The sequence below is a fragment of the Onychostoma macrolepis genome, chromosome 10 (assembly GCF_012432095.1).
Source record: "Onychostoma macrolepis isolate SWU-2019 chromosome 10, ASM1243209v1, whole genome shotgun sequence".
NCBI classification, from domain to species: Eukaryota; Metazoa; Chordata; class Actinopteri; order Cypriniformes; family Cyprinidae; genus Onychostoma; species Onychostoma macrolepis.
The window spans coordinates 9560706-9586969 of record NC_081164.1 but is presented as its reverse complement, the minus strand read 5'-3'; the positions used below and the strand labels follow the sequence as shown (position 1 = coordinate 9586969).

The following is a 26264-nucleotide window of genomic DNA, read 5'->3' as shown; positions in this document are numbered from 1 at the left end:
ACTGCACACAGACTTTGATTTGTATCCCCAAACAATAGAAACAAGTATTTTTCCCATTAGTTCCTCATACTTGAAAGTATATAGATGCTTATATTTTAGGTATATGGTTCCTTGCCAGGCGATGATCATATTTGGGGTTAGTGTCATCAAAATGTTTAAAAACCTCTTTTCTAAAACAATGTCCAAATAGGCCGATGTATTATATTTACCAATAGTAATTATTTTCTTTCGAATAGCATGAACTGATGAATTGTGCTCATTAAATAGTAATGTTTATTAAGAAAGTAAGTTTCATGTACACTACTGTAAAGTGTGATTGCTTCTTGTGAATGTGACGCATATAGAACACAGTTCTTTAACAATATTCGTCACATTCACAAGAGCAATCACACTTTACAGTAGTGTACATGAAACTTACTTTGGACTAATTACACATGTGATTCAGAGCGTGGTCACGCTGAAGGCGTTCGCATTAATCGGTTTTGCCGATTAATCGGCACCAATAGTTGATTGCCGCAACTATCGGTTATCGGCAAAAATCCATGCCGATAGTTTTCCGGTTTGCAACCGTTGCTGGAGTGGCTGAGAAGGGTCCGCTGGCATTATACAGTACGAGAGCGGCCTCTAGAGGCAGAATTCACTGACAGCACGTGTTGTTTATTTTGACATGTGACACTGCGTGCTGCACAGAGAGGGAAACTCCAGACTCGCATTTAAATACAGCCGACAGAAAGCAGAAAGACAGAAAAATGCACAATACATAATTTATAGCCTAGGGTGAAGTCATTATGTACATTCACAACGATTTGGGACAAATATATGTAATTTAATAGAAAACTATGTGAATGGTGCTCTGTTCCACAGCAGGCTTCCCCTACAGGAACTCGAGCTGCGTTACGAAAATGCCATGGGAACGCCTTCAGCGTGACCACGCTCTGAATCACATGTGTAATCAGTCCAAAGGATGGGCAAGACGTCACGGGCGGGGTGACGTAATGACCAGCTGGTATAAAAGCATGTGCGGTGGAACCGGCATCAGCTTCTAGGAATGAAGCAAGCGCTGGCAGGGATGCCGGAAGTGTGGCTACGAGACACAGCTTCTCGTTCCCTTCGGGGAACCATGGTTACATACGTAACCTGAGACGTTCCCCTTGAGGAACTCGAGCTGTGTCCAAAAACGCTATGGGAACGAGATGCCCACGCCGCCAGACTGATAAGTCCCTGCCTAGTGTGTACTAGGACGAGAGAACAGAAGAGCCGGCAGTAGCTCGCATGTTGAGGACGTAAAACCTCACGAACGTTAGGGGCGTGGACCATCCTGCAGCGTTGCAGATGTCCTGCATAGACACACCTGCCAGGAAGGCCTTGGAGGCCGCCACACTCCGGGTTGAGTGAGCTCTGACTCCCATCGGTGTGGGGAGCTGAGAGGACTCATAGGCAGTGTTGATTGCATCCACAATCCACCTGCTGAGGGTTTGCTTCGTAGCAGGAAGACCCCTCTTAGGGGCAGCTGGCCCTGACCACAAGCAGCTGGTCCGCCTTTCTCCACAGGGCAGCTCTGTGGACATACGTGCCCAGTGCTTGCACTGGACACATACAATTAAGCTTCAGCTGGTCTGGTTCCCTAAAGGGAAGAGGACAGAAGGCCTGCAGTACGATGGGCTGTGGTGTAACAGAGGGAACTTTTGGCACATATCCCGATCGAGAGTAGAGAAACGCTTTGGCCATGTCGGGCGCAAAGTCGAGATAGGCAGGGGCCACTGAGAGGGCCTAAAGAAATAGCCAAAAGGAAGGCAGTCTTGATGGTGAGGTGTCGGTCAGAGATCTCCTCGATGGGCTCGATGGGCTCGAGCCTTGCAAAGAGCCTCTAGCACTATAGCCAAGTCCCATGTAGGGACACGGGACCGTACTGGGGGTCTCAGCCTCAGCGCACCGCGAAGGAAACGTGTAACTAAGGGGTGTCTACCCACTGACTGACCACCGAGAGGAGCGTGGCCACGACTGTACCATGGCATCCACCCCCAGTGGAGCTGGATGAGTCAGAGAGAACCAGAGGGGACATTGCGGTGTCTCCTGAGTCGCAAAGTGGTCCACCTGTGCCTGGCCAAAAACTCACCATATCTGCTTCACCACCTCTGGGTGAAGCATCCGTTCCCTGGGCCTCGGCCCCTGTCTCGACAGAACGTCTGCTCCCACATTTAGATGCCCAGGGATGTGCACTGCTCTCAGCGAGAGGAGTTTGCCCTGGGACCACACAAGGATCTGGTGTGCCAGCTTGTACAAGGGGCACGAATGCAGACCTCCCTGGTGGTTGATGTAAGAGACCACCGGTGCGCACCAACACATGGTGATCTCTTAGGTCTGGGAGGAAGTGTTTCAGTGCCCGAAACACGGCCAGCATCTCCAGCCAATTGATGTGCCACATGAGATGGCGGCCGCTCCACAGACCACGGGCAGGTATGCATCGCCTTGTGACCTTGAAAGTGCAGAGTGGGTTTCCCGTCGGGGAGAACCCCTTGGTCTTGAGCCACCACTGTAGGGGTCTCATGTATAGCAGGCCAAAAGGTATCACATTGGACGCAGCTGCCATCATCCTCAGCAGTCTTTGAAACTGCTTGACAGTGAGTGACTGGCCTTCTCTCACTCTCTTGACTGCTGTGAGGATTGACTCGATACGAGCAGGAGACAGGCGTGCCTGCATCACGGTCGAATCCCACACCACACCCAGATAAGTGGTTCTCTGTAATGGAGAAAGCACACGTTTCTTGGCATTTAGTCTTAACCCCAGATCTTTCATGTGGGCGAGAACGACATCTCGATGTCGAGCTGCCGTCTGCTCTGATTGAGCTAGAATCAACCAATCGTTGATGTAATTCAGTATGCGGATGCCCTGAAGCCACAGCAGGCCCAGCGCAGCATCCACACACTTTGTGAAAGTATGGGGTGAGAGTGCTAGACCGAAGGGAAGAACCCGATATTGATATGCTTCGCCCCCGAAAGCAAACCTCAGGAACTTCCTGTGAGTGGGAAGGATGGAGACATGGAAGTGTGCGTCTTTTAGATCTGTCGCGACAAACCAGTCCTCGGACCTGATCTGAGACACGACCTGTTTGAGTGAGAGCATCTTGAACTTCAGTCGCATGACTGAGTGGTTCAACTGAAACAGCCCTCCATCCTTCTTTGGAACTATGAAGTACCGGCTGTAAAACCCGGACTCTCTCTCGTGAGGAGGGACCACCTCGATGGCCTCCTTCCTCAACAGAGTGTTCACTTCTTGTTCCATTACCAGAGCCTGCTCGGGGCCAACCAGACAGGCGAGAGTACACGAGAGGCGATGCTCTGTTTTTGTGTGCCCCTATATGAGGAGCTGGCATGCGGAGGAGGCTGCTCCTGCCCAGCAGCCTCCAGAGTTCGAGAGCGGTGAGGGAGGAACCGCTGGAACGCCGCCGCTTGTTTATGGGCCTCCTGGTATCTGTCGACGACTGCACTGACAGCGTCGCCGAACAGGCCAGAAGGCGCAAGCGGGGCATCCATGAGGCAGACCCGATCTTTGTCTCTCATGTCAGAGAGGGTCAGCCATAAATGCCTCTCCGCTGCCACCATAGCTGCCATGGAGTGCCCAATGGCACGGGCGGTCTCCTTAGTGGCACGGAGAGACAAATCAGCGGTCCGCCGAAGCTCAGAGATATCATCTGACTTTACCTCATCCAACTCTTTCAGCAGGTCGGCTTGGTATGCCTGTAACACAGCCATTGTGTGCAGACACGCACCAGCCTGACCTGCTGCCGCATACCCTTTGCCCACGAACGCAGATGTAGTACTCAGAGGTTTGGTGGGCAATGCCGGAGCCTTCAGAGACGATGCTACTTCGGGGGACAGATAGCTCGTGAGTGTCTGTTCGACCCGAGGCATCGCTCTGTAGCCGTGCTCATTCAGTCCCGCCACATTACCGTAGTAATCAGACATGGGGACAAAGGCCGGGCCGAGAATGGCTTAGTCCATGATCTCGACACCTCAGTGTCGCAGCCTTGCTCGCAGAAAGCGTTCATCCAACTTGCTTTTCTGTGGCTCGGTCTGTTTCTCGGCGGGCCAATCAATGTTTAGCTTGGCGACCGCACGAGTAACCACCTCCAAAAGCTCCTCATATTGGGGCGATTGAGGGGGCGAATCCTCGTCGACGCTCACCACATCAACCTCCTCGGAGGAAGAGAGGCGACGCATCGAGCCCTCGCCCCGGGGAGAAGAGACTGCGGAGCGGGCTTCCGATCCCAGGGAGAGGGCGCCAGATCTTTCAGGAGAGGAAGAAGATAGGGACTCGCCCGTCTCCATTCCCTATGCCAGATCAGCCTGCAAACCCCACAAGTGCAGCTGCCGCTCTGCCTGGGCAGAGGCGGGGCCGGCACCGTGAGGAACGCTCGTCAAGGCTCCCTCCTCGAAGAGAGCCTTCCGAGAGCGAAGCGTGCGTAGCAGAAGCCGCTCACAGTGTGGGCAGTCGGCTCCCTCGAGAGCCTGCCGCGGAACAGAGCACCATTCACATAGTTTTCTATTAAATTACATTATATTTGTCCCAAATCGTTGTGAATGTACATAATGACTTCACCCTAGGCTATAAATTATGTATTGTGCATTTTTCAGCAAAACGTTTGTCTTTCTGTGGCTCTAATAAAGTCTGTATGCTTCATATAGAGAGCTGTAATAGATCACGCTTTCTCTTTCCGCTTGCTGTATTTTTTTAAACACCAAACTTCAAACTCATTTATGCCACATTGTTCATTCTTGAAGCAAACGTATATCCGTTTGGTGATTAAATAAATTGTTTTAGACTGCCACTTGATTTGAACACAAAGCGTCTGGTGTGTGTGTGTGTGATACCTCTGAGTTCTCATAGACACTGCGCTGCACTTTTGCCGCAGCGCTTTTGCCGCAGTGTGACTAACTTTTTTTTTTTTTGATTAGATAATTATCAAGTGTTAAAAAATAGAAGTAAATAAAGTGTGTGAGAACACATACAATATCCATATGTATGTAATTTTAATGCTATGGCCTTGTGTAGAAATTAAATGGTAACACTTAACAATAAGAGTCCATTGGTAGCATTAATGAAAACTGTAGAAGTATTGTTCCTTGTTAGAGTGTGTTCATTTCAACATTCACTATTAGCTACTAATATTTTTAAATTTAAATAAGTTTCTTCTTTAAACATTAGCAAACTATGAAATAACTTTAATGATCAATATAGTAAATAATATTAATATTTTTATTTACAAAGTATGGTTCAGTAATGTTACTGCTTTTTTTTTAAATAGTAAAGCACTAGCTTTCTTTCAGTATCCATTTGGAAAACTATCGGTTGATTAATCGGTATCGGCCAGTGTGGTCCAACCTAGTTATCGGTATCGGTAAAATCCACTATCGGTCGACCTCTAATCAGCTTACACCTGAGGAGAATCAAGCGCACTTTATTCAGCTCAGTGCTGGAATTATCTAACAATCATAATAATATGTAGCATTTAGAATGTGAATTCAAGATGAATTGCAGTAGTTATGCAACAAGCACAAGGTGTACTCATTTAACAAAATAGAGCCGTTTATTGATTCACTGCAGGAGAGATTTATTGCCTCGAATTCAATTTATTCTCAGTTATATTTCCTGCTTTAGACTCCACTGTTTATTCTCTAGATTCAGTATCCGCTACCCTTTTTGGTAATACCAAGGATATGGGGTTGAATCATGCCTAGCTTTCAGCTATAAACCCGCTTGATTAATCTCCTTACTTGAAAAGTGAATTTCACAATTTCACAGATGTGTAAATATTTAACTGAATTAGAGCTTGATATATGAACCTGGAGCTATACATGTGGCTTTGTTAACATTCTCATGTACTCATTATCTTAAAACATGAAAAAGAAAATGTGGCCAGTCCAGAATAGCCTATTTATTCCCGCTCGATAACCTGTTCCATTGTACACCTTATTATAGTTCATTAGCGCTTTCTACCATGTTTTTCGATGCCTACGGCCTTTTGGCACTCATTTAATGTGATTTGTGTCTGTCTTTAAAGCTTACTCCAGTGCTTCTCTACAGCTCCATGTTGTCAGAAGAACATCATGACTCAAAGCTTCTGCAACTCCGTAGCACCTCGATTCGCCCCCATCCGGGGCGAATCACATCCCTGCCTCATTGTTTAACCCACACCACCCCGTGTTAACATTTCCACATCTTTGCTGGCTGAAAGATCTCACTGTGTCTGCTCAGATCTCAGTATTCCCATTCTGATGTGACTGAAAGAACGTTTTACCATCATAATGTACAGTTAGCCTGCAAAGGTTTCGATTCAGATTAACTGTTATCGCTGATGGATGAGCTGATTTCTATTTGTAGACTCTGGATCGCTCTTATCAGTGTGTCCAGGACCGTGAATGGCTCTGGGAGTGGTTGAAAGAGCCTCTGGGATTTCGGAGGCGATGTTCTTTCACTTTTGCTGATGAGTGTGGTTCTGTGAACGTGTGACGTTGTCAGTGAAGATGTTCGGTGATGTTAAAATGAAGCTCATTTGCAGCGTGTGAAAACCCATGCTGGGGTGTGATGGGGAGTGGAAGGAAGAATAATGAAATCTCTCCTCCTGCTGTAATACTCTCTCACACACACCCACTTAGCAGATCAGTGTGAAAAATGAGTGTCTTATAAGTATGAGGGCTGACCATTGATCTGTGTGTCAACTGAGTGTTAAAAATGATGGCTCTTGAAAAATGTAGAGCAGGCTTATTATAACTGAGCAGGACAAAAACATTATCAAATAACATTTAATCACAACAGACAGGCAGGCAACATTTTTCATTATCCGTGACTTCTTGGCTTCGTCCAATTAATTGAAAACACTGCGATCAATATGGTACAATATGATAACAAGAGTATCCATTAAAACATACACTAAAGTTTGGGGTAATTTTTGAAAAAAGTCTCCTTTGCTTTCATTACTCCAGTTTTCAGTGTCACATGATCTTTCAAAAATAATGCTGATTTGGTGCTCAAGAAACATTTCTCATTATTATCAATGTTGAAAAATGTTGTGCTGCTTATTTTTGTGGAAACATACATTTTTCAGGATTCTTTGATGAATAGAAAGTTTGAAAGAACTGAAATCTTTGCTGTCACCTTTGATCCATTGCAAAACCAATTATGTCTATAATTTTTATCTTTGAAAAACTGTAATTGTGTCACAAGTAAATGGGTTGCGTATGCATTTCATGTGGTCTTTAATGGGTTCCTCAGTTATGCCTAAATTGAGTATCATTGCGTCTCTTACAATACCAAGTTAAAAATAGAAACAACTGAGATAATTGTTAACTTGCAGACAGTATAGAGCTATAGAGTGAATGTGCAAAGCATAGCTCAGAGTATTTGGCCCTTGAAGAGATCTCTAACTCGTGATTACAGATTTAGGTATCTTTGAGCACAGTTTGAGACATTGTTGAGACCTCGTCTGAAACTCCAGTGGACAAATGATCTTTTTTCTTTCCTTAGAAGCTCTGAGAAGCAAGACAGATAAAAAGAGATACAAATTTAGAGAAAGGGAAATCCCACTCAAAAATTCAAATTCTGCCATCACTTGCTGTATTTTTGTTCCCTCTTTCTTTCCAACACAATTTAGACGTGCTTATTGTGGCATTAAATGATACAATTTCAGGCAGATTCCAGCATTCTGTTCAGCGACTGTAGCGGTCTCACACAGGTGTGAATTTGACAATGATCCAAAGCATTTCAGAGGTGTGAGGGATGCAGCTCATGTATACCCTCACTGATGGCACAGACAGATTGTGTTTTTGGTCCCAGAGGAACCTCAGGAGCTTTAGATGATTTATCCCACTAGCTTAGGGAACTGCATTCATCTCTCACACCAGCAGAAGAGCCCCTGAATCGGGGCCAGAGAGACTCATGTACTACCCCCCACAGACAGAACAACTATAGTAGCCTGGGGTCGCCAACTCTGTTAGCACAGATAGGAAACAGAGTTTAGGTCCTGAACACAAAAAAATAAAGGAGAAGACTCGCCGCTCTGTTGGCAATATGTAAATAAACCTGCAGAGAAGAGAAAGGAGAAAACAGTGAGATTTTAATGAGAGAGTGCATGTGAGATTTGCGACTTCTCCAAGCAGTCTGTGTCTCCTTCTGCCCTCCCTCTTCCTCTCTCACCTGCTCTAGGCTGAGTGTGTGTGTGTGTGTGTGTGTAGATTATTACTGAGGGGAGAGGAGTGTGAACAGCATCTCTCTCTCCCCCTCTCTCTCTCTCTCTCTCTCTGACGCTGAGACTGGTGACTCCTCCACAGTGTTTACTCATAATTCATACGGAGAGATTCCACTCAGCCACACTATGTTTGCCTCCATTTGGTACGCCAAGAAGCTTGGACGCAGACTGCTTCAGAATGCTAGGAAGGCTAAAATGCAGAAGGTAGGTTTGGGAGATTTCCATTTACTCCGCGTAGAGTTCATTCAAAAGAATATGACCTTGTTTGTAGTGCTTTTTAATCTGAATTGATTAGCGAAAGGTGGATTGGAAATGGCAAGGTGCAAGGAAATGTATTGGTGTGTGTTTTTATTTAAGTTTGTTAATGCTGAAAAGCAGTTGTAAAGGAGTTTCTGGTGAGCGAGATTTGAGTTCTTCCTTTTTTTTCCTCCCCCAGATCTAATCTTCACCGTCTTATAGTGGGAGTAAAATAATAATGTTTTATCCCATTTTCGGAATCCCCGCTTGCTTTACAAAGCATTAATAATGATCTGTATCGTTCTCATTAAATAGCATAAAATCCTCTTAACCTGCTGTCTTCCTGTTATCGTGGCGTTTACCATGCTGTACCATCTGTGAAGTTTAGCAGTCTGTCTCCCTCTCTTGTTCTCATTCTTTCTCTCCCTCTGTCGACTCTTGAGATGTTCAGCACCATATCCGATTTGTCCTAACCTAGTCTGCCTGCTGGAATTTTTACTAGTCTTGTTTCTGACAAGCTCACTTCAATTCTCATTTGTCTCTTTCTATCAGTAACTCTATCAGTAATTCGCTACCTTTGGAGCCCTTGCAGTTCCTGTCATCAACAAGGGTCCTCATCACTTTTACACTTTTTGAAGGGAAGCGGTGTGTATGTGTTAGTGTGGGATTTGAATGCAACAGGTTTTATACTCTTACCTGCCTAATGTGCAAATGCTCAGGGTTTGAAATTTTTTACTGGGGGAATTTCACAAAAGTCTGTCCAGAGCATGTCTATGCCATATTTTAACCTAAAAAAAAAAAAAAAAGAAAGATTACAGTACTGTTCTAAAGTTTGAGGTCAGTAAGATTGTTCAAATGTTTTTGAAAGTTATGCTTTCCAAAGCTGAATGTATTTGATCAAAAATACAGTAAGACTTTAATATTGTGAAATATTATTATAAAAAGTGGCCTATTTTATTATTTTAAAATGTAATTTATTTTTGTGATGACAATGTTGATCCTTTAGTCACATGATCCTTCAGAAATTATTATTATTATCAATATTGGAAACAGTTGTGCTGGTTAATGTTTTTGTGGAAACTGAATTTTTTTTTCCAGGATTATTTGAAGAATAGAAAGTTCAAAAGAATATTTATTAGAATTTATTTATTAGAATTATATTATAACATTATGAAGGTCTCTTTCTTTAAAAAAAAAACTGACCCCAAACTTTTGAACTGACGAATGCTTAATTTTGCTTCAAGAAAATGACAGTTAATGTTATTAATGTAATACTTTTGTTTTGTTTGTATTTTTAGTATAGTATTTTTTAAATCCTCAATTCTCAGTGATGTTTGTTATATTCTCAATTACTGTAATACAGTTTTTGTAATTAAAATTAGCACACATATAAGATAGCACATCAAATGCCACAGTAAACTTTTAATAATATATATTTTTCCACATCATATTAATGAGAATCCAGATTTTTCAGGGAGAACTGTTAATTATCAGGATCCCCATGCTTTATTGTGGCACTGATGCATAAATCAGTTTTGGAGGAAAAGTGCTTAATTGTCATGAAAATACATGACCTTGACATGTTCTTGATAGGTTCATAAATTCCCCCCACCAAAAGCTTGATGATTGTATTGATTTTGTTTTGGCAGGAGGGTTTCACACCCTGCTCACCTTCCTGCCTGTGCTGGCACTGTTTCAGACTCTCCAGCAGAGGCTTCTGGAACATTGCTGGAGTTCCTTTGAAATTTGTTTTATCTGTCCACAGAGGAAACTTGGTGTGATGTTTCTTGGCGCTGCCAATGTTTGGCCTGTTCTGCGTGAGGTTTTATGATCTTTGTCTCTAAGGGAAGGTCTATCAACTATACAGCAGCAGTTTGGTAGTAATTGAAATTCTTTAATTTGGCAAACTGTCATCTGGCTTTGGAGAGTGGCTTTGCATTTAATGCTAGAAGGAGTGAAACTTTGAATTATGGAAATTTATTAGGTTAAAGTGCATGTATTTAGCTTTTGTGCTTGATTTTCCAGTGTATTTTTCTTTTGATTTATGGATCCATAAATAAGCACCTCTCGCACACCTGAATGGTTGGTGCAGGTGAGCTGAACACAGAAAATAATATGAAAAAGGTCTTGCACACTGCTGTAGCTTCAAGGAAATATATTTTTTAAATTGTAATTATTTGAGAATGCCTTTCTGGCATTAATGATTGTTCATTGTTTTGCTATTGCTGTTCTACCTCTGAGAGGGTGTCGTGGATACATTTCAGGGCTTGTGTATGGAATATTTATAGCCCAATCCTTACAAGAAGAAACCATCACAAACCATCACATCTTTATAGAACATCTGTTCTATAAAGATATAGAACATCTCTCTAGACTTTCTCTTCTCTTTTTTCCCATCTTCAAAGATTCAATGACTGTTCTGCTAGAGTTTATAACACTCAACTTGGATTTGGGGAGCGTTTCATGCTTATTCGTGGCCTCACAGCGCACCTACTATTACGGAGGAACCGCTGATGCGATGCGATCAAATTGAAATGAACCTTTTTCATTATTTGATCAGCGTAAAATGCCTCCTCAGCCAATTTTTGCATTTGTGAATTACCTCTGAGAAAAAGTAATTTATTTAACTGATTTGAAGATGGCCTTGGTGTTGTACCTCTATCTGCTCTATAGCCTTTATGAGCTCTCCCAAAAATAGTGCTTTATGTGAATATTTTCGATTTCATCTCCAGAAAGATGGTTGTTTTAGGCGTTGTTTATGTAGCCGTGAGGCTCTTTGTCCTTGTGTGTTCAATTGCCCTTCATATAAAAGATGTGTGTCTGGGTCAAACCCAGACAGCATGTGCTCTTAGGTCACTTTGCTTGCTTGTGCTCAGACCCATTAAACTTGAGGAACAGGTGAAGGTAGACAGACTCTATCCTCTCTTTGACCTGCCCACCCCAGCAGCTGCTCTACAAATGTACCCACACTTCCAATATGTCCACAAGTTATTCTGAGTATCTCTTATTTCAGTACTTTAAGGGATCATTTATCCTGAAAGGATTTTTTGTCTAGTTGAAATAGAAAGGGCCCAAGGGCTGTCAGTCTTTGAAAATGACAAACAAATATAAAAATAAAATAGAATAGAATAAAATAAAAATATCTTCATCATAACAGTAGTCCACATTACTGTACCATATTTCATGACTTCAATAGCCATACAACGGCTTTGTGTAAGGAGCAGATTAAAATAATTTTGCTGTTTACTGAAAATTTCTTCTTTTTTTTTTTGTCGTTATCAACTTTTTATTTATTTTCAAACACAACATCATAACATCCATTCAAAACAAGCAAAACAAAACAACAGACTTATAATCAATACTTTAAAAGTCCAGTCAAAAAGGTATGGAAGCCCGTTTCCGCCACTGAATAAAAAATAAAAAAGGTTATTGCGACTTTTTATCTCACAATTCTGACTTTTTTTCTCATAATTGCGTGATATAAACTTGCAATTGCGAGTTAAAAAGTCATAATTCTGAGACATAAAGTCGTAATTCTGAGAAATAAAGTCAGAACTGCGAGATATAAACTCACAATTCTGACTTTTTTTCTCAGAATTACGACTTTATTTCCACCAATGACAAATATAAACTTACAATTGCGAGTTATAAAGTCAGAATTGTGAGATATAAACTCGCAATTCTGAGAACATATTAGTCTTTTTCCCCTCAAAACTTTATATCACGCAATTCTGACTTTATAACTCACAATTGCGAGTTTATATCTCACAATTCTGAGAAAAAAAGTCAGAATTGTGAGATAAAAAGTCGCAATAAGCTTTTTTAATTTTTTTTATTCAGTTGCGGAAACGGGCTTCCATAAAAAGGAGAGAGAGAGGGGAAAAAAGTCATTCCTTTATATAATCGAGTATGTTAAAGAAGAAACCCTGCCAAGCTTCAATAGTAGAAGGCTTGGCCCCATTAAATCGCGCTGTTGTACATTCACAAGTCACTATTTTCAGGAGGCTATGGGTCCAATATGTTTTTCCACACGTGTGCGGTGTAAACCAGTTCTGTATTATTGTGTTCTTCGCAGCTGTAAAACCAGCATGTTTACTGAAGATTTCTTGACATTTGTGGTCAACATTGATTTTCATTATATGGAATGAAACACTGTGGACTTTCTACTTTCATGAAAGAAAGTAAGTCACAGGTTTTTAAAAGACATAAAGACAGAATTTTCATTTTTAGATGTACTTTCTTTTTATGGCTACTGAACAAATAAGTGAAAAAGAATGGTTATAAATACAGTCCAAGGTCTGGGTTTTTTTTTTTCTTTCTTTTTTTTTCTAGTGGGAAAAAAAAAATCTCTTGGATAAATGTGCAGTCAACACAAAAGATTGTATACTTGAACTTCATTTTACGTAAAGGCAAATAGGAGGAATGTCTAAAAGCCTTTTTATAAAACAGATTAAAGTCAAGGTTAGACTTTTATCTTGAAATATGAAATACTGAAATATGAAATTTGTCTTTATATGAAGTACGAAGTATATGATTTTTCGGGGTGACATTTTAACTATTGATCCAAGAACCCTGTACTATGGCATTCAATTCAAATCATGATGTAAACACTACAAAAAGATTACACAACCTGCGTGATTTTTTTCTTTTCAAAGAACTGGAAAAATGTAAATGTTATATTCCAAAGATAAGTTTGTAAAAATGCAGAAAGCCTTCTTTTAGAGTTTGGTTTAGGTTTTTAGTATTTATAACTAGCAGTATATAAAACAATAGAAGTTTATGGAATGTTCCCATTTAGATAGCAAAGTAAACGTGTGTGTGTGTGTGTGTGTGTGTGTGTTATAGCAGTTCCACCAATGACAAGCAGGAATTGTTAGCAAGCCTTACACTATATATTTTCCTTACTAGTTTCAGTGGTGATGAAGTTCTGCTCTAATTCTTTCTGTGAGTACAGTGCAGTCCCACATATTTCATGCATTGAGCCCTCATAAAAAGAACTGCAAGGTTCAACACATTTTGTTTCACGTTTGTGTGGCCCAAAATGTTATTAGATCCTCTGGCTGGAGCCTTCCCCATTTGTCTCTCTCATTTGCCTCTGTAAGGTTTTATCATGCGGCAATGACTTTTTAAAATTGGTTTTCGTGCAGGGCCTGATTTATTTAATGCAACTTTGTCGTCCGCATTGTTCTTCACATTCATATTGGAATGTGGCTATAGCCTTTATGTCTGTAAGATGAGGCTTCTACATTAGCAGAATGAGCAGATTTTTAAATTTTTTTTTATTAATGTTGCTATTTAGTGATTCAGCAACGTATATGTATAGAAGCTTGGCGGCGGGCCAGCACGTTGAATGATATTACAGCAGAGTAGAAAAATGCATAGGGTCATTTTTATATATGAAAAGTAATAAACTGGTTTTCCTAAAAGAATAGGAGGGTGAGGTGATGTAGGCTTTATCACTATGGAGACATGTTGACATTTGTGTTATATGAATAATGTATATGCTTTCGGGAGTGACAAGCGGTTATGTATAGGATAACAGTAAATAAGAGGTGTTGTGTGAAGGTGATTCGCTCAGGCTGAGATTTTTCACACCACACTTGTTCAATGTTACCTGGAGCTGAATTTTGCAGATCGAGTTCAGTATCCTCTTTTATGGTTTGTTTGTTCTGAAATACTTTTTTCATTGCATATGTCATAAGCTCTGTAAAGACCGAGGCGATACACGTTGTAACTGGCTTGTGCTATTGTTAGATTCTGTCTCGCTCTCTGTACCTGTTGTCTTCTCCAGCAAATTGAGGTGTCTCTTGTCCTCACTCTAGGAGCAGCAAAGCCAAGAATCATTTCAAGTGTTGCTGATTCAGACTACAGCCTCTACATTATTGATCATCCTGCCAGAATCTAGTCAAAAGCCTTTTTGCTCTCCAACTAGTTTGAACAAACTCAGATTTGACTTGCATCAGCCTATGTTAGGGGGATGACTAGATTTGTCATGTCCAGGTTTTGAACTCTGGCTTAAACCAATCCTGGCACTGGATTGCATCCCAAATAGGGGATGTTTGCAGTTCCGCTGCGGATTAGGCCACGTGTTTTCCGAGCCGGTCCTGGTGGAGGGATATATGACAGATGTGGCTTAGTGCCACCACAGGCTCTGCTGTGAGCAGTGATAAGTTTAATCGCAGGAAGTTAGAGATGTCACTTGGTTTAATAGGCAGTGATGGATGAATGTGTCTGTCAGCACATGGGCTGTACATTCAAAGGCCTTGAGAGGTTCAGGTGTTGAGGTTCACTTTGTATTTTGAGTTGTTTTAAAACCTAGTGGTGCCTTACTGTCTACTGCATACGTAAACAGTTGCCTTTTAAGGCAGCATCCTAACTGAATTGAAACTCTGTAAGTGAATGCTCTACATAGGCAACAGTTACATGCTGCATACATGGTGCACAATTATGATACTCTCACACAACGTAACTTGCAGTTCCAAAAGACTTCATTTTTAAGGATATGCTATAGTTTGTGTGTGTGTCTATGCATGTGTGTATATTAGCCAATATGTGACCCTGGACCACAAAAGCAGTCTTAAGTCACTGGGGTATATTTGTAGCAATAGCCAAAAATACACTGTATGGGTCAAAATTATAGATTTTTCTTTTATGCCAAAAATCATTAGGATATTAAGTAAAGATCATATTCCATGAAGATATTTTGAAAATGTACTAATGTAAATATATCAAAACGTCATTTTGATTAGTAATATGTATTGCTAAGAATTCATTTGGACAACTTTAAAGGTGATTTTCTCAATATTTTGATTTTTTTGCACCCTCAGATTCCAGATTTTCAAATAGTTGTATCTCGGCCAAATATTGTCCGATCCTAACAAACCATACATCAATGGAAAGCTTATTTATTCAGCTTTCAGAGGATGCATAAATCAAATCAATTTTGAAAAATTGACACTTAAGACTGGTTTTGTGGTCCAGGGCCACATAAGTTAATGCTTTTAGAGAAACGTTACTTAGACTCTGGAATAATGGCTGCTAAAAATGTACCTTTCCATTACATTAATAAATTACATTTTAAAATATATTTGAATGGAAAACAGATATTTCAATTAGTATTTTTTATTTTACGGTATATTTTATTCAACTTAATTTAGCCTGGTGAGCATAAGAGACCTCTTTCAAAAACATAAAAAATTGGTTACACTTTATTTTAAGGTCAAACCATTAACTATGACTTTTGCTTCAATAAACTCCTAATTTGCTGCTTATTAATAGTTAGTTAGTAAGGTAGCTCTTAAGTTTAGATATTGGGTAGGATTAGGGATGTAGACTATGCTCTTGCAGAATATGTGCTTCATTAGTGTGCTTCATAACCAATAGCCAATATGTTAATAATAGGCATATAATAAGCAACTAGTTAATAGTGAGAGTTAGTCCCTACACTAAAGTGTTACCAAACAATTATTTATTCAAAACTTTTTACTGGTTAATGATTTTAAATCATTTTAATATATTGGATACAATATTTATTTAATAAATTATTTTAATTTACATCTTTCATCCTGAATGTTTTTTTTTTTTAATGCAATGAATTGTGAGATTGCCTTATGCAGGGTAAATATGTGATGTTGCTCCAAAAGCATCTTAAAAACTAGCATAATTTTGCTGCAAACCTTTAGGAACAGACATCATGCTGTAAGCATGTCTAGTGTGCCTTAAAGCGCTGTCTAGGTACAGTAGGCATTTCATTATGTTTGGGAACAGAGCTGTAGTATTGCAGCATAAAGGCAGGATGTTGGGTCATTTTAGAAGAGGACGGTAAAACTAGTTAGTCCCACATTGTTGGTGTCATTGTATGTCTCTTCTTTTTTTAAATGAGTGTGCATTGTTTAAGTGTTCTCTGGAGCTGCAGAGTTAGAAGAACTTAATTAGCACTGCTTTAATGAACATCATGAGAATATTACAATGGCATTAGCAGGCAGAATGGCCAGATCATAAAGGCCTGCACTAAAAACAACCCTCTTTTGCTCTGTCTTATCACTCAGAATTGATAAGACTCTATGCATATTCAGATTGTCTGCCACTATAATGCAGTGTTGTGGAATTATAATGGAGTATATCTCATCTTTGCTAACTGCAGCTATTGTTTAACTATCAGCAAACGTAAAGTTCATGCAAATAGTTTCTTTGTTGTAGAGCTGCATATCTTCAAGACATTTTGGTAGATTGGGAGATGGAGGATGGACCTTGAGTGTTGCATTTTAGGTCTGGCCCATAAAAAATTGTGAATATATTGTGAATTTCATAACTTTTTTATTTTTTTATTTTTTTATTTACTGATGAATCATACACAATAAAACCAGGGACATTTATGTTTTCATATTGTTTTAATTTTAATTTACTGAATATATAATGTTCTAAATTGGACAGCTCAGATTCATCACTCCATGTCAGGCTGAACGCTTCATTTACCTCTTAATTAGGAGAACAAATTGTCTGACATTTTCTGATTCAGGAGGGGAATTGCTGCACATGTCATGAGATGGATCTGACAGGTGATTTCGGCCGCTCTTCACTCTGAAATAAGACTGTTAATATTAGGATGGCTTTCACTAACACAAACCATTTCCCCCCGGGCTTAAGGCCGGAGCACGTCCCTGTCGGCCAGCAGACAAGCTGTCAGCGACTGACAGTCTATTCCCACAGCGAGAATGCTTGAAGAGGCCGAATGGCAGAGACCGTAACACTGGCTAGAAGATCCAACACCACTACTGACACTATTTAAAGTTGAACTTTAACTAAACAGAACCAGTAATGACCATGTAACGGAACCAGTAATGAAAGCACTGTCATGGTATTGCCATAGTAAATGTCCAAAAAATACTTTTTTGTACCTCCCTTTTCATTGGTTCATTTTACTTAGTTTTATGCTGTATGTGTCACCTAAAAGAACTGAATTGTTTTTGTTGCTTTTGTTCAACGATTTAAACTGCTTTGTGTTTGTTTGTTTGTTTGTTTGTAAGATTAATGATGTGAAGTTCCAGTGATGTATTTAGTGGTGAAAAAAAAAAGATCTCATTAGTTGCTCCGCTGGTTCAAAGATGTAAAGGAAAGAAGTGTATGTGTTGGTTGGAATGTATGTATGTGTGTGTGTGTGAGTGTGTGTGTGTGTGTGTGTGTGTGTGTGTCATCAAACAGCCCACCATTACCTGGAACGAACCCAAACATAAGCATACCATTTCACCATCTTGCAATCTGCACTGTATATTTATTCTTTTCTTGGTTCTGGTCCTGAGATTAGACCATGTATATGAGACGAGAGCAGTGGATTTATTGATTTATTTGCTATATATTACGCTGCTGTCACACATATGTAATATAAACATGCAATATCTTTCCCAGCTGTTTACCTTCACAACTCATGTGTGTTTTTAACATAAACTTGTGTGGATTTGGTTTAAGCGCAAACTTAGTTTAGTGCTCATTTAGTTTAGTACGCATGCTTCGGATGCATGCTCTTAGAAAACCCTATATCATGAGATGAGATGAGATTAGATGAGATGAGAACTGATATGGCTTTAAAATGCATGTTTTCAGCGCAATAGACATGATAATCAAAATCAAACACATATTTTTTTAGCAGAGTATCTGAGATACGAGCACATAAGGCACAGCCCTATTCTGGAAAGGGGGGCGGGAGCAGCAGCTCATTTGCATTTAAAGAGACATGCACGAAAACAGCATGTTTCTGCTTCCACTCAAAATAGTCATTTTAAAAATGATATATTGAATGATCTGTGGGGTATTTTGAGCTGAAACTCACAGTCACATTCTGGGGACACATGAGACTTATATTACATATTGTAAAAGGGCAAAATAGGTCTCCTTGATAAGAATGGGCATATACATTTTAGTTCATTTTAAGAGTCAAGTAGTAATGTCAGACTGTTGGATTCCTGCTTAAAAGGTTTGGTTGTTAAAATACTTTCTCTGTGCAGTTTTAAATGCAGAAATATCTAATGTATAAGTGAACCATTCGTAGAATGAGAAGTGTAGAAACTAGTTAGTTTGTGGGGCTATAAAAACATTGTATTTTTTGTTTTGTTTTTTCATTGGATTTTAAGAATTAGTATGATGTTTTTGAGGTGATTATGAAGTATCAGTTTGCCTACTCAAATGATTGTCCACAATTATAATCAAAAAGACTAGTATCTCTTATGATGTTCAAAGATCTTTTGATGGCTTTAGATGTATTCTGAGCTGGTACCTTGATCATCGCATGGCACTCTGATTTCTGTATTTTGATTAATTACCCTGAAATTTGTAATGCATTTGGATCATTAGTTCATCTCCAGGCAACAAAAACACCATCTATTTATATGAGCGGATGTATGTCTGTGCTTAGACAGCATATCTTCTATTTCAAACTCTCTCTTTATTTTTTATTTTTTTTTATCCACCTTTGTTTCTCATACACAATAATATTTGTATTTGATCTGTTCTTCTATCACTTCATGCCTTCCCTCTCTGTCTGTCTCTCTCCGGGAAGCCTTACAAGATGTGCAGGTTAAAACTTATGTATAATAGATGGAGCTCTCGGCTGCAGGTAACAGATGGGGGGAGTTTGAGTTATGGATTTCAAAATGTCATACTGTTGATACACAGATAAGGATGGATATAAACATGAGCGGAGAGAGAGATGGGTAAGGATAAGTTTTTGAGATGAGTGCTGGCCCATATCTAGAGTGCCTTGTTTAAAGGTCTGCTTTTCTTTCTTGTTCTTTGTGTATGGTAGTCACGAGGCAACCCGATTCATGTTTCTCATCCTTGCCTGTCCAACTTTATCCACCGACCTCATGGGAAAGAGAGTGAGACAGAGAGATACAGTGAGACAGGGCTGGTTTATCTGTAGCTGACCAGGGGTTGGATAATCCAACACCACACAATGAATGTGAGCAGAGCGGTTTTGACCGAATGTCTCCGTTCTTGTTAATGTGACACAAACACCAGTTTTAACACTGCAACACAGACAGCACACCCGTTCATGCCTTTAACATAGATGTCATAAAAATACCACGGCAGCACAGTGTCTGGTGCAACCGTAAAATAAAAAAGAAGCATCAGAAAAAACATACAAATGATCAAATAACAGGTTATTGCTTCAACTAGAGACACTTTGGGCCCTGTAAAATGTTAAATAAATTTTCATACAACACTTTTCAGTTTTTGAATTTATTATTTGTCCACCAGCAATATCCAATAATTATTTACTGATTTTCTCCCTTATTTTTGTTATTAAAATTTCCAGTACGTTTATAATGTTCCATGTTATTCTGTGATGGAAAACTGGCAGCTGTGGTTGCCAATTTTACCGTAAAAAAATACGGTAGCAACATTTTTGGATTACAGATTTGACTTAAATTTACATATAAAAACCATATTTCATTAACTGATATAATGTTAATATAACAACCTATTGAAATAACGAAATCTGTTTAGTACCTTTGTAAACACTGATAACAAAAGCAGGTGGTGATGAGGAAGTCACATGATGAACCAAAGCTCATCACAAACAGCTTTTCCACAAACTGAGAAAAGAAAATACTAGCATACAAGTGTATAGTAACGGAACTTATCATTAACCAATTAATAGGTTGTAGCATTTTTACAGTTTTTTTACCATTCAAACCATGACCATCTTTTAGTTTTTGAAAAATGGAAATAATTTTGAAATGATTATGTTTATCTAATAATTACATTTTTATAATGTTTTTTTCTTATAAATTATTATTTTTTTAAACTGTAATATCTTTATACAATGTGATCTTTATATAAAAAATGAAAAGGTTAATCTGTTAGATTTAATAACAAATAAAACTGCATGAAGTTAAAAAAAAAAAAAAACACATTAATTGTCTATACACATATTCATTTAGATTTGTATACAACACATTCACATCCCTTGATTGAGTCATATACCGTACATCTCATCGCATTACTTTTTCACTCATTCAGAAAGACCAGGCTACAATTGCTATAATGATCAAGCAGCTGTCAGACCATTTCCTCTGCGAACCTGATTAGCCGCTTGTCGTCATTTAGCGACATTTAGTGCTGTAATCAGAGAGATAACACATTTAGCCTGTCTATTCTGGGATTTCCCATCATCCCTCTTTGTCTGATTTGGCAGCATGGAGCCCAGGACATGGTTAATTGCTGTTTTTGCGCTTCGCACGTTTAATTTTCCTTTCACACTCAACATCCTGTAATACGCGTTTAAGCCTGCTGTGGTGTTTCCAGTGTGGTGAATTTAAGTTTGGCTCGTGTCTGCGCCTGATAAACATCGCCGCATATGGATGTGTGTTTGTGTTTGTCGGCTCCATTATTGATTGGCTGTAATCTGGCAGTGGCCACTCAGTGGAGTGATATTCCCCTAGGCTTTAATTATATCCCCATGTGATTTGCATCTCAGCACTGCCCCTTGCTAATCTCATCTCATCTACCTCCCCTCCGCCGCCCCATCACCCCCCTGATTTATTGAGTTTGTGTCACTCTCTGTGCACTTTTTTTTCTCCCTTCCCCACCCTGAAAAACGTCCAACTAAGCTTCAGTTAGCCTAGCCTACCATAGCACAGGCCACGGCCGGAAAGATCCATCTCAGCCATTCCGCTCACATACACCGTCCCCCGATGGAAGGAGAGACTCATCCAAGGATGAAGAGACTTCTGGGACCGATGCTGTCTTCTCGAGCAGCACAATGATTTGTTTGAGAGTTAACGCCTGTCTGAGCCTGGAGTTCTAACTGTCCTCTGCACATCCAGAGCCACTGGATTTGGCTTCTGATATTTGACCGACTTTCGGTTTTATAAAGAATCAATGGATTTGTTTGTTTATTAGCCAGAAAAGTCCATTTTTTGTGGTTTGGCTCCACTGGGCTGTGGATATGTACATTGTATCGGTGTTAGGGTGACCTTGTTGCGAAGCTGTCCATTGATTGGGTGCATTCGAAAGGCTTTGACAGGGGCTTTTGTGGAAGTTTGCGCATTGTCCAGCTTTGCTGGGCGAACTGCCATCCGCCATGAGCTACATGCTGGTGAATAATGGCCTTTTTCGGGAGAAGTTCCACAGAGGAAGCGCGCCCAACCTTCTCGCCCCTCCTCGAGTTGAATCCTTACGACCGCTGCATAAACGTCTCAGCATGGAGGCCTTGAAGAGCAAAGCTCCCGACTTGGGACCGATTAAATGGCCATCGCTCGTCACCGTCTGTAAATGGAAGCAAAGTCTGACTGAGAGACTTCTAAAGAGACACCGAAGGAGTTGCAGTCAGGTTAGCAGCTCTTTATTCAGTTCAACCGTCGAGTTTATAACAGGTAGACCAGCAACCGGATATTTTAGACAGTGTTTCCCAGACAATAAAAGACTGAATGGTTTTCAAAACCAGACCACTTAAGAATAACAATTGCTCACAATTCTCCATAGTTCCTTTTAGCCGCCTTCTCGCTTTTGTTAGATAATGCTATTTTAAGTTCTATGTCTCTCTCTGTGGATTTAGCTGCTCTTCCAGTTTTTATTGAACCATTGAACTGGTTTCATAATTTCTGAAGTTGATTACACAGGCCTGGCTCTCGACCAAAAGCGGTCCGTGCATTAGCCTTTGAAACATCACTCACAGATCCTGCCAGCACTCAGAGACATATTCCAGTGGAAAAGAGACTAATGAAACTAATCAATGTAAGAGCTGTCTTCTGTCTTTAGAAGGATACCAGAGGTGTTAAAACAATTTAAGGTTGGATGTGCAGCCTGAAGCCATATTTTAGACACAAAATGCTCAGGAAATTCTATGCAGTGTAGACACTGTGAGGGGTTTATGTATGTTAGGCTGGATGTGCTAATGCAACATCACTCTTAACACTCTTGCAATTTGGTGTGTTATTATTTTTTCAAAGTCAGTAAAATTAGCGAAAAAATCCAACAGACTTGAATGAGGGACTGAGCTATATCTAGGGACCACCAGAATATAATAGTGGTGAGCACTGCATGGTCAAGCACCTGCATTTTTTTTTCAGGATACAAAGATGAGTTGATATACTGTAAATAAAGTATAGTTGAGGTACAAGTAGACAAGATGGAAATGATAAGAGGACATTAAGACCCTGGGGGAAAGGGACGAGCCATTGAGGAGCTGAAACCGTCTCTAAGGAGCTGAAACTGTCTTTTAGTGAACACTAATGGTGATTATTATGGTGCTTGTGGTGCTTAATGCAATGGCCATAGGCTAGGTTCACAGAATCTCTTCTTGGATCCAACAAAAAGCTATTTCTCCAAAGTAAGTGTTGGCACTGCTTCTGTATCTGCAGAGCTAACCTCTCTGCCCCTTGCATTAAATTATAATCACTCCCCTGTTTAAATTTCCACTCTTTAAAATCTCCCTCTGCTCCTGGGTTCCATGCACTCCTCCGTAATCCAATTAGCTAAACCCAGGAGGAAGTTCTCATAACTTCCAGCACTTTTTATTCCATAATTCAGTGAACTGGTGTGGTTAGTAGATCTGAGGCCAGGTCAGTGGTATAAGCTCTGACAGTTAATTTGGCAGACTTTAGTGCTCCATCAAGCTTGTATACCATAAACTCTGTTCAAAAGCTGTGATCCCCCCCACTGAAAATGTTTGGCCAATAATGTAACGTTTGACTAAATAAGTTGTGTTTTGTGTATTAGCTCAATTGGAATGTATTTTAGTAATGTATTTCTAATCAGAAATAAAATCTGACAGCAATGGGAGTGTTATTTTAGTATTATTATTTATATACTATTGTAGTTTTTGAAATATTATTATTATAAATATTATATATATATATATATATATTTTTTTTTTTTTTAAGTTTTTGTTAATTTTGTCATTTGCTTTTGTTATTTGTATTATTTTCTCTTATATTTATTTCTGTTTAGCTTTATATTTTTTCAGTTTTTTATAGTTAGTTGCTAAGGCAGCATTTCAGATCTTTTAAGGTTTTAATGTAATACTTTTATTTTTATTAATATTTATTTAAATTAATGAAAACTAAAACCACATTATTTTTTAAGCTAGTTCAGCAATGTGCATGGGCTTTCTAGACTAGATGACTCGGTAACACTTTACAATAAGGTTCATTAGTTAAACATTAGTTAATGTATTAACTAACATGAACTAACCATGAGCAATACATTTGTTACTGTATTTACTAATCTTCGCTAACGTTAGTTAATAAAAATACAGATGTTCATTGTTAGTTCATGTTAGTTCACAGTGCATTACCTAATGTTAACAAGATTTTAATAATGTATTATTAAATGTTGAAATTAACATTAACAAAGATTAATAAACGCTGTATAAGTGCAGTTCATTATTAGTTCATGTTAACTAATGTAGTTAACTAATGAACCTTATTGTAAAGTGTTACCGATGACTCTTATGACTTCTCTAACACCGAACACCTCCTATGGGCTCTTAGTGATTAACATTCGCTAAACACTGACCAAAGTTTGTCACTTCAGTTGATGACTGTCAGACTCTTGTCAAACTTTACAATAACTGCTGAGTTAAACCAGTACTGTAAACATGCACACACTCAGTGGCAGTATCATTGCCTTTAATGGGCATAAACTAAGCATATGTTCAATTGGCAAATGGCTGTACCATCATTCTTTGCTCTCAGTTCTGAGACAGAGCGGCTGTACAACAGTTTCATTTGCTCATCCTGCAACATTACTTTGCCAGTGAGTAAAATCATTCACTTTTCATCTGAAGTAGAGACTCAGAACAAAGCTTTCAACAGAGCTGCTTGTTTGATCCATCATACAGGAGCTAGAGAAAATTGATTTTTTTTGTTTAAAGTGTGTAAAATCACTTTAGATGTGCCAGTATCAATCCGAGTGCGGAGGCTGATTTTGTAGCCACATGTCCAGTCTCCAAGTCTAATCACAAGCTCCACCTTGTGGTGGTAAATGTGAACTACAACAACAGCACACAGGGTCAACCAGACACCCGGAACATTGTTTTGCCTTGGGCCCTGTCAGACATGTAGTTTTGTTTTGTGTTTTGTATTGTTTTGCTTTTTAGTTCATATTAACACTATACCTATGGTAATAAAATAACAATGCACTCTTTTATGATAAACAAAAAGTTTTCTGGTAATATGTAAAGCTATTTCAGTGCTTATTTTCATTAATACTTTTTTCCCAACAAGCCTGTTGTGCTACCTAAGGTCCAGCATGTGCCTCTCAGACTGTATGTTGATTTTCTCTGTATCCTCTCTCTAAGGTAAAGGAGAGGCTCTGGACCATAATGGCTTTCACTGAAGCAATAAATGACCTGTCACACACTGACAGGACCAATCAACCACTTAAACTCTGCCCTGCGACGTGGGTTTCAATTTTTGTGGGGATCTTGCAGTGTGGGAGTTCTTGGCTCATCATATGTGTGTGTGTGTGTGTGTGTGTTTTATGGTTTTGGAACAGCTGGAAGAAATGAAGAGTTGATTTCTGAGAGCAGTGGGAAACACAGTAAGAGAGGGGGAAGGAGTGAAGAGAGTCTCTCAGTTCTTGTCAGAATTAAGACACGTGGTAGCCTGAGTACTTCTCTTCTATTAAGAGCCGCATGAGAGAGGGGGCTTTTAATTAGAACCCTGATCCCAGACACTCCCAGTGCCTACAGTGTGAATTATCAAGCCAAGGATTTTGTCATTCATTGTGCTGCTTTAACAGCACCAGCTTCCTGCTTGCATACATACACAGTGTCCAAAATGAACCTTTGCCAAATGCTGAATGCAAGTTGGGTTTGGTGAGTGAATGGTAAAATGGAAATACTTGGCATTTAGCTGATAACTTTATTACAGTAGGAACTGCAACATGACGTGGTTTGAATGAATTGCTAGAACGATAGTCTAAACCTCACAGATGTAAATGACACGCAGCAATTAAATCCAAGACATTCAAAAATCTACTAAATAAAACATCTATTGTAATCCATACACCATCTAATGACTTCTTTAATCTAGGACGCAGAAAATCTCCATGTCACAAATAAATATAAAACTGCAACATATTTGTGATATTAGAACTAAAAATAAAATAAAATAAATAATAAATAAAACAAAATTATATTTTATAATTAAATTAAATTATTATAGTGCTGGGCAACGATTAATCACAATTAATTACATCCAAAATAAAACGTTTTTGTGTACATAATATATGTGTGTGTACTGTGTATATTTATTATGTACTGTATATATAAATACACACACATGCATGTATATACTTAAGAAAAATATGTTATGTTTATATATTAAATATATTTGTTTAATATAAATTATATAAATATATACATGGGAATATTTTTTAAATATATACTGTATGTGTGTGTCTGTATAAAGTATGTAAAGTAAATTTGGATGTGATTAATCATGATTAATCGTTGCCCAGCACTAATTATTGTTGTTGTTTCAGTTATTCATTAAATCAAGGTTATAAAATCTTTAAACTATGTAAATAGTATATAGTTCTATATATATATTTGCGTATATGCAATATACAGGTAAATGCATTTTGTTTATACATCTGCATTTATGTGAATGAACAGTGCTGCAGTGTGTGGGAAAATGTGTCAACTAAGGTGGCTTGTCATGTGCTGGTTGTTTTCAGTGTGTGACATATCCAGCAATTTTTATGTTAATATTACATTCACATAGGTGCCATGTTCTCTCGCCCTTGTGAGTGTAGCTGCTTGAGTGGGCACTGCGG

General features: G+C 39.3%; 1 protein-coding gene across 33 annotated transcripts in view; it reads left to right on the top strand.

The window, feature by feature from the left end:
- Nucleotides 1-26264, top strand: part of dlg2 (discs, large homolog 2 (Drosophila)) — a 223840-nt gene that overhangs the window by 109629 nt on the left and 87947 nt on the right. Inside the window, exon 1 of one of the 33 annotated variants that reach the window (XM_058788941.1) lies at nucleotides 8209-8450. The exons of 30 other annotated variants lie outside the window; for them this stretch is intronic. In XM_058788941.1, the coding sequence (XP_058644924.1) occupies nucleotides 8373-8450 (78 nt within the window). In that variant the 5' untranslated portion in view covers nucleotides 8209-8372. Of the gene's footprint in view, nucleotides 1-8208; nucleotides 8451-21460; nucleotides 21814-26264 lie in introns of those variants that run through there. 2 more of the 33 variants (XM_058788947.1, XM_058788940.1) reach the window with 2 other exon arrangements.